At 39.4% G+C, this 9,215-nt stretch overlaps 1 protein-coding gene across 2 annotated transcripts in view; it reads right to left on the bottom strand.

Moving 5' to 3' along the window:
- Window positions 1-2,351: 2,351 nt before the first annotated feature.
- DDX27 (DEAD-box helicase 27) overlaps window positions 2,352-9,215 on the bottom strand; it is an 86,925-nt gene continuing 80,061 nt past the window's right edge. For both annotated transcript variants that reach the window (XM_053719411.1, XM_053719447.1), the window contains exons 17-21: window positions 4,676-4,770; window positions 4,459-4,573; window positions 3,501-3,597; window positions 3,279-3,353; window positions 2,352-2,708 (exon numbers count right to left, since the gene is read on the bottom strand). In XM_053719411.1, the coding sequence (XP_053575386.1) occupies window positions 2,693-2,708; window positions 3,279-3,353; window positions 3,501-3,597; window positions 4,459-4,573; window positions 4,676-4,770 (398 nt within the window). In that variant the 3' untranslated portion in view covers window positions 2,352-2,692. The remainder of the gene's footprint in view (window positions 2,709-3,278; window positions 3,354-3,500; window positions 3,598-4,458; window positions 4,574-4,675; window positions 4,771-9,215) is intronic.

Here is a 9,215-nt window from a genome sequence, read left to right as displayed (position 1 = left end):
CGACCATAGGAAACAATTTTTTAAATATGGGGGGAGGGACGAAAGGTATACCGGGCCTTTCCCATTCTTTATTTACAATGTCCGCCACCCGCTTGGGTATAGGAAAAGCTTCGGGGGGCCCCGGGACCTCTAGGAACTTGTCCATTTTACATAGTTTCTCTGGAATGACCAAATTCTCACAATCATCCAGAGTAGATAACACCTCCTTAAGCAGAGCGCGGAGATGTTCCAACTTAAATTTAAATGTAATCACATCAGGTTCAGCTTGTTGAGAAATTTTCCCTGAATCTGAAATTTCTCCCTCAGACAAAACCTCCCTGGCCCCCTCAGACTGGTGTAGGGGCCCTTCAGAACCAATATCATCAGCGTCCTCATGCTCTTCAGTATTTTCTAAAACAGAGCAGTCGCGCTTTCGCTGATAAGTGGGCATTTTGGCTAAAATGTTTTTGATAGAATTATCCATTACAGCCGTTAGTTGTTGCATAGTAAGGAGTATTGGCGCGCTAGATGTACTAGGGGCCTCCTGTGTGGGCAAGACTGGTGTAGACGAAGGAGGGGATGATGCAGTACCATGCTTACTCCCCTCACTTGAGGAATCATCTTGGGCATCATTTTCTCTAAATTTTGTGTCACATAAATCACATCTATTTAAATGAGAAGGAACCTTGGCTTCCCCACATTCAGAACACAGTCTATCTGGTAGTTCAGACATGTTAAACAGGCAAAAACTTGATAAAGTACAAAAAATGTTTTAAAATAAACCGTTACTGTCACTTTAAATTTTAAACTGAACACACTTTATTACTGCAATTGCGAAAAAGTATGAAGGAATTGTTCAAAATTCACCAAAATTTCACCACAGTGTCTTAAAGCCTTAAAAGTATTGCACACCAAATTTGGAAGCTTTAACCCTTAAAATAACGGAACCGGAGCCGTTTTTATATTTAACCCCTTTACAGTCCCTGGTATCTGCTTTGCTGAGACCCAACCAAGCCCAAAGGGGAATACGATACCAAATGACGCCTTCAGAAAGTCTTTTCTATGTATCAGAGCTCCTCACACATGCATCTGCATGTCATGCTTCTCAAAAACAAGTGCGCAATAGAGGCGCGAAAATGAGACTCTGCCTATGATTAGGGAAAGCCCCTAGAGAGTAAGGTGTCCAATACAGTGCCTGCCGGTTATTTTACATAATTCCCAAGATTAAAATAATTCCTCAAGGCTATGGAGTATAAAATATGTTTATATATAAATCGATTTAGCCCAGAAAATGTCTACAGTCTTAAAAAGCCCTTGTGAAGCCCTTTTTTTCTTTCTGTAATAAAAATGGCTTACCGGATCCCATAGGGAAAATGACAGCTTCCAGCATTACATCGTCTTGTTAGAATGTGTCATACCTCAAGCAGCAAAAGTCTGCTCACTGTTCCCCCAACTGAAGTTAATTCCTCTCAACAGTCCTGTGTGGAAACAGCCATCGATTTTAGTAACGGTTGCTAAAATCATTTTCCTCTTACAAACAGAAATCTTCATCTCTTTTCTGTTTCAGAGTAAATAGTACATACCAGCACTATTTTAAAATAACAAACTCTTGATTGAATAATAAAAACTACAGTTAAACACTAAAAAACTCTAAGCCATCTCTGTGGAGATGTTGCCTGTACAACGGCAAAGAGAATGACTGGGGAAGGCGGAGCCTAGGAGGGATCATGTGACCAGCTTTGCTGGGCTCTTTGCCATTTCCTGTTGGGGAAGAGAATATCCCACAAGTAAGGATGACGCCGTGGACCGGACACACCTATGTTGGAGAAATGTATGCTTACCTGATAAATTTATTTCTTTTTTGACAAGATGAGCCCAAGGACCGCCCTGTTCTTTTAAGACAGGTTTGTTGGTTATTATAAACTCCAGACACCTCTGCACCTTGGTTTTTCCTTTCTATCCTTAACTTCGGTTGAATGACTGGAGTGGGAGGGAAGGGAGGAGCTATTTAACAGATTTGCTGTGGTGCTCTTTGCCGTCTCCTGCTGACCAGTATTAGTAATTCAGATGATTCGTGGACTCATCGTGTCAAAAAAGATATAAATTTATCAGGTAAGCATAAATTTTCTTTTTTCCTACCAAGATTACATGCTACCTGAATTGCTGCAGAAGCTTCTGTACTGCAATTAAACAGTGGAAGTAAATTTTGTTTTTATAATCACAGAACACAAGTAAAAAGAGACAATAAAAGCAGACGTTTCCATTGATATAAAACCTTCCAAAATTGGTTATGTTTTATCTAACAGGGAGTAATAGACTGCCCAAAAGATGACGATATTCAACCAATGAGATTATAGAAAAAGACAAAAACATTATCAAATAAAATATTTTAATTAGTAAAATATTACATTTTCTATACAGAAGGATACAAATTTCTTCTGTGTAAAATCCCAGATGTAAAATAAATTGAAGGTATGAGCACATGCCATCCGTGATAAGCATGAAAATCGGTCTGTTTCCGAAGAGGATACACTGTCTGATTAAAAATGTGATAAATCAGAGAATGTATAAATATTAACAGTTCCCAGTTCATGTGACATATCTCAATTTATAGATGGTATCACCCATGGACACACATTACTACAGCACTGGAAAGTACACAGCATTCAACATGAAGAAACCTTTAGATTCTTGATGAACACCCAGTCACAACTTATTTCCTGCGATACCTAGAAAGAGAGGAGAGAGATAGAACAGCCAAGAACTCATTTTACACAAAACACAGACTTATAGCCCATTGTCCTTATAGAAAGCAAAATCTCCTATCACCTATTATTTTTTAGTCCTCTTCACTTAATTCTCTACTTATTAAAGCGCAAAAATAAATATCATTGCACTGTATGCAAAGGAATTAAATACAGTGTTTAAAGTCATCTCCAATGGACTACTGGGAGCTAGCTTACCACATTTGGCGAGCAAATTACAAGAGGCACATGTGTCTAGCCATCAGTCACCAGCTAGCTCCCAGTGGTGCATTACTGCTCATGAGCCTAGCTAGTGATGCTTTTCATCAAAAGGATGCCAAGATAACGTAAATTTGATAATAGAAGGTCATTGAAAAGTCTTTTTAATTTGCATGCACTGCCTGAATAATGAAAGTTAATACAAATAATGCATATTTCAATACTGTTAGATTAAATATTGAGTGGTTCAGTTTTTAATTTAATGTCCCTTTAACTGCCATTAATGAGATGATGGGTAAGGGCAATTCACACCTCTAAAGACCAACTGGTACAAACCTTGATTTTGATTTGAAACTGCTTCCTTTCCTGCGTTGCTGAATTCCCAGACGTTTCCTGTCTTCAAAAGAAGGGCTGAGAACAAACAGAAAGAAGCTCAAAACAGCAGCAAATGATAAAGATGAAAAACACATATTACCCACGAGAACTCACTCAAATTATAAACCTTCCAGGAAATAAAGTGATAGCGGCCAGCAACCAGTGCAAATGAAAGTTACATACCCTGCTCTGTATTGTTTCAATGCTTTGCGGCTTGTGTTTGTCAGCTCTTCATCAAATACAGAGTTTTTCTTTTGCTTCTTGGGTTTTATCTTCTTGTCTGAAATAAAGAGCACATAACAAGCCTGACACAGAAACCCCAAAACTGCTATGTTCATGATCTATTTAAAGGACCAGTAAATACACTAGATTTTTATAATCAACAAATGCATGATAAAAAAAATACCACTAAGAACTTCAAATGAGCAGTAGATTTTTTTTCTAACAAAATTTAAGTTATGTCTATTCCCACTCCTCCTGTATCATGACAGCCATCAGAAAAATGCTTATACGTATATTCTGTGAATTCTTGCACACGCTCAGTAGGAGCTGATGACTCAACAAAAAGTGCAGTCTATTTATTTGCACACTGTCTAATGGAAGAGAATTTGAAAGTTGCTCTATCTGAATCATTAATTTAATTTTGACTTGTGTCCCTTTAATGCAAGAACAGATAAGCCAGGTTTCTATTGTCTCTGTTGCTTTATAACAATAATTTTAGCCAATAAGTGTCCTCTTATAAGCAACTCCACGGATGTGAGCACAATGTTAGCTATCTGGCACACATGAACTCATACCCTCTAGCTGTGAAAAAATTCAAATGCACTGAGATAAGAGGCGGCCTTCAAGGGATTAGAAATTAGCATATGAGTTTACCTATGTTTAGCTTTCAACTGAGAATACCAAGAGAACAAAGTAAATTTGAGGATAAAAGTAAATGGGAAAGTTGTTAAAATTGCATGCCCTATCTGAATCATTTAAATTTTGACTAGATTGTCCCTTTAACCATGCATTTGCCTTCAAGTAAAGTGATCCAAAAGTCATGGGAGTGTTTGATACCCTCAATTTAGTTAGAAAATTAGTAACCATTTGTCACCAAAATAACTTTCTCAACAGCTTTTAAGTGGACTTCTCATAATACCTGAGGGTTCCTCTTCAGGCATAGCCCTGGCTCTCTTGGGTTTGCTATTTCTCTTAGCCACACGCTCTGCATACATCTGAGCTTTCAGTATCTCAAACTGGGAACGCTCCTCAGGCTGAAATAGAAGGGTTAACATTAGACAAATTAGACTTTGTGGCAAGACTTTTAGGAGACAGACAGAATATCCAGTGAAAGAATTTGTTCTCCCCAAAATTACCGTCATTTCTCCTTTCTTTTTTGTGTCTACCATAAACTTCTTGCGCTTCTTTTTACCTCTAAGAGCAAAATCAAACTCCTGCAGGGCGTGTGTGACTGTAGATAAATAAGAATTATTGACAGAAAAATAAATAAGGATTCAAACACACACACAGAACAATGCAACTATAAAAACACCCATAGCAATCCCATAATTATATATGTGTGGCACTTTTTCTAATGTTTAAATGAATAAATACAATACATTTTATACACTATATGGCCAAAAGTATATGGACACCCCTACTAATTATTTAGTTCAGGTGTTTCAGCCATTTAAATTAATCAAAGAAAATAGTACAGACTCAACATAAAATTTTTATAAGGAATGTAACAATGCATGCAAAAAAGCAATCAAATTAGCCAAAATTGTAAACGAAAAATTAATTGCAAAGGATTCTAAGTCTAACCCTAAAAGGTTCTTTAAGTACATAAACAGCAAAAAAATCTAAGAAGGATAATAGAAGTTCATTAAAATGCGTGGAGGGTTCAGTTCCAGAGGAGGAGCCCAGGTGTGTGGTCAGGTGAGACACCTGCTCAGCACTACCTCCACTGCAAGCAGTTGGCGAAATTTTCGCGCCTAAGCCCTTACACTTTGGGAGGCTTGCTCAGCAAATCTATCGCTGCTGGTTCTGACACAGTGCCATTATACCGCACAAGAACTGTAAGCTGCCACAATCATTGCACTTTGTCATTAGCCCTATACGTGCAATTCATACTGCTATAGAAGGAAGGAAAAAAATGAAAAGAAAAGCTACGCTGTTCTGTATATGATAAAGTGCTTCCTTATAACTGAATTGGAGCAGAGGACGGACCCTGACTAAAGTTAGGTCTCCTGGTCTGGAGCCTCTATTTGGGTTACCCCTGGCTTGCCGGTTGAACCCGGCGCGGTGACCCGCCTCCTCCATACTGACTTTGGCAAACTGTTCTAAGACAGTCATCTGGCCCTACCTGCAAATCCCGCTGTGTTGCTGCAGAGGTGAGAACACCGGACGAGTCGGCCCCCAGCGGATCCATCGTGCTTCCTGTCTTTGCTGTGGAAAGGTGGCTGGTCTCGCGGTTGCTCCCGGTCCGTTATCTCCTCCCACCGGTGCTGCGTGAGGGACACGGACCGTCATCTGCTCCTGGTTTGTTCTCTCAGATCACAGACTGCCTCTTCTGTTGCCCGTTGATTTCAGCACTGGTCTGTCAGCGTGCTGTTTGACTTCTCTGGCAGCTGTGGTCGGGTGCACCCCCTTCCCACCGGTGCTGCGAGAGGGGGGGGGGGGGGATGTGCTGAAGAGGAGCACCTTGTTCCCGGTCAAGACGTCTGGAAACTGGCAGGGGGTAACGTACCGATTGAAAATTCTGTGCCCCTCTTTTCCCTTCCTCTTTTTGACATACTTACACTTTCAAAGGATAAAGAGCAGGAGTCACTTTGAGAAGGGGAAAGTAAAAACGGACACCTTGCATCCGGGTATACACAAGCAAGCCTGATAAGGTTTAAGTTCAAAGACACTATTTTTCCTGGCAGCTGGCTATGATACTGAACTTACCTATACTTTCTTTTTTGTCTATGCCTGGACTTGACCTAAAAATACCCAAAATTGTCTAATTTCAAGTGTGCTTAGTAATTTAAGCTATTAATTTGTACAATTGGGATATGTATATATTAAGTTAATGATTTAAATTGTGGAAAATGGGTTTAACTATGCTTATTAATTAACCCTAGGGAGGTGCTATTTTTTGTTTCTCCCTCTATTGATATGCAGACCCTGAATTTTGGTCTAGATTCTCATCCCTCCTCTAAGCAAACAACTGTTAAATTATTGTACTTATTTCCAAAGTTTTCATGCAGAGGTAGGGAATTCTGAATTAAGATAATTAACTGGGGATACTTACGACTAAGCAGGAAATTATAAGTCTTAATTTTAGAATTTTGTAAATTCCATACAGTAGAAAATTGGTTTAGACATTCCTATCTCTGACTGTGTTCCCTTTGTATTAAGGGGATAACCTATCATGGAATTGCCGCAGCTCTGAAGGATAGACTGTCCCCTTATTGTCCATGCTTCAGTTTTTTGAATGGTTAATACAGCTAGATTGGTGTGCTCTGCCTTTGTAAGTCTCTGGTGCCTGGAAACCTTCCTCTAGTCCCCTGGTTACTTGACTGTGACTATTTATCAATTTTTGTCTTATAGGTAGCAAACTATTGCGCCAGATTTTGTAAAATCATTTGTGTCTGAGCGCTGTAGTACCTCTGTGGCTTATGTGTATTTTTTCTTTTATGTGTGTTGAGAAGAGATCCTAAAGCCTGAGAGGCAGCCCTTAGGGCTTGGACTAAGGAAGGGAAATCTCCATTAACTGTAGGATTCCTTGCACCTAGAAACCTAGGAGATTCTTTAAAATCTGACTTTGGTTAAATTTTTTTTTTTTTTTTTCTCTCTTGTTTTTTTCTTTTTTGCCTGTATAGTCTTAATACATATATAGCTTGTTGAAGTTAGTAATCTTTAGAAAGTAAAATAATTAACAGTCACATTTCTTGTTCTTTGAAAATTCTGATACAAAATTAACTTTATATTAAGTACTAATTCAGTGAACTAGAGTTAGAGGTAAATCAGAGGGTATAATATTTCTGGATATACTCTTGATCCTAGGCTAAGGATCTTTAAAAGAGCCCTAATAACTTTCTCATATTTTCACTCACTTCCTTTTCCCCCACTGTTCCTTATTATACGTTATCACTTTAAGGGGGCTAACCCCTTCGAATTAGTTAATACCCCAGATTTTTCACATCACATCCACAGATTTATGGATAAATTTATTAACACACAGGCTAAAAGGTCCCCGCTAAATATGTCAGCGAGGCAAAGAGATAAAAAATCTAAGGCCTCAACAGAAGTCATGGCCGACATTCACTCCATCACCACTACCTTCCCTCACACAAATACACCACTTGATTTACAAACACTTGTTTCAAATATATCTGAAGCCTTAACACCTAAATTTGATGCCCTCAAAAATGAAATAAAACAGGATATAGTGTCACTAACAACTGAAATTCGCCAATTCTCTAGTAGATTGAGCGAGGCAGAACAAAGAATCTCTGATTTAGAGGATATGATGGGCAGTCACACTGATAAAATAGACTCCCTGAACTCTAAACTTACAAAAACCCAGTCTAAAATGGAAGACCTAGAAAACCGTGCAAGACGCAATAATTTTAGGGTGATAGGGGTCCCTGAGGAAAAACAATACGAAGATCTTACCAAATTCTTAACTAAAACATTACCACAATTACTCCAAATTCCACAAACGCATCCACAGATAGTCCTTGAAAGAGCACACAGATTAGGCTGGCAACCTCCAGATAAAGAAAACCCCAGACCAAGACCAACTATAGCGAAAAACAGAATTTATGCTTACCTGATAAATTACTTTCTCCAACGGTGTGTCCGGTCCACGGCGTCATCCTTACTTGTGGGATATTCTCTTCCCCAACAGGAAATGGCAAAGAGCCCAGCAAAGCTGGTCACATGATCCCTCCTAGGCTCCGCCTTCCCCAGTCATTCGACCGACGTAAAGGAGGAATATGCATAGGAGAAATCATATGATACCGTGGTGACTGTAGTTAGAGAAAATAATTCATCAGACCTGATTAAAAACCAGGGCGGGCCGTGGACCGGACACACCGTTGGAGAAAGTAATTTATCAGGTAAGCATAAATTACTTTCTCCAACGGTGTGTCCGGTCCACGGCGTCATCCTTACTTGTGGGAACCAATACCAAAGCTTTAGGACACGGATGATGGGAGGGAGCAAATCAGGTCACCTAGATGGAAGGCACCACGGCTTGCAAAACCTTTCTCCCAAAAATAGCCTCCAAAGAAGCAAAAGTATCAAATTTGTAAAATTTGGTAAAAGTGTGCAGTGAAGACCAAGTCGCTGCCTTACATATCTGATCAACAGAAGCCTCGTTCTTGAAGGCCCATGTGGAAGCCACAGCCCTAGTGGAGTGAGCTGTGATTCTTTCAGGAGGCTGCCGTCCGGCAGTCTCATAAGCCAATCGGATGATGCTTTTAAGCCAAAAAGAGAGAGAGGTAGAAGTTGCTTTTTGACCTCTCCTTTTACCAGAATAAACAACAAACAAGGAAGATGTTTGTCTGAAATCCTTTGTAGCCTCTAAATAGAATTTTAGAGCACAAACTACATCCAAATTGTGCAACAAACGTTCCTTCTTTGAAACTGGATTCGGACACAAAGAAGGCACAACTATCTCCTGGTTAATATTTTTGTTAGAAACAACTTTCGGAAGAAAACCAGGTTTAGTACGCAAAACCACCTTATCTGCATGGAACACCAGATAAGGAGGAGAACACTGCAGAGCAGATAACTCTGAAACTCTTCTAGCAGAAGAAATAGCAACCAAAAACAAAACTTTCCAAGATAATAACTTAATATCTACGGAATGTAAGGGTTCAAACGGAACCCCTTGAAGAACTGAAAGAACTAAATTGAGACTCC

This window comes from Bombina bombina, chromosome 1, assembly GCF_027579735.1.
Source record: "Bombina bombina isolate aBomBom1 chromosome 1, aBomBom1.pri, whole genome shotgun sequence".
Lineage (NCBI taxonomy): Eukaryota > Metazoa > Chordata > Amphibia > Anura > Bombinatoridae > Bombina > Bombina bombina.
Note: the sequence above shows the minus strand (reverse complement) of the source record. Positions and strands in the feature narration are given on the sequence as shown.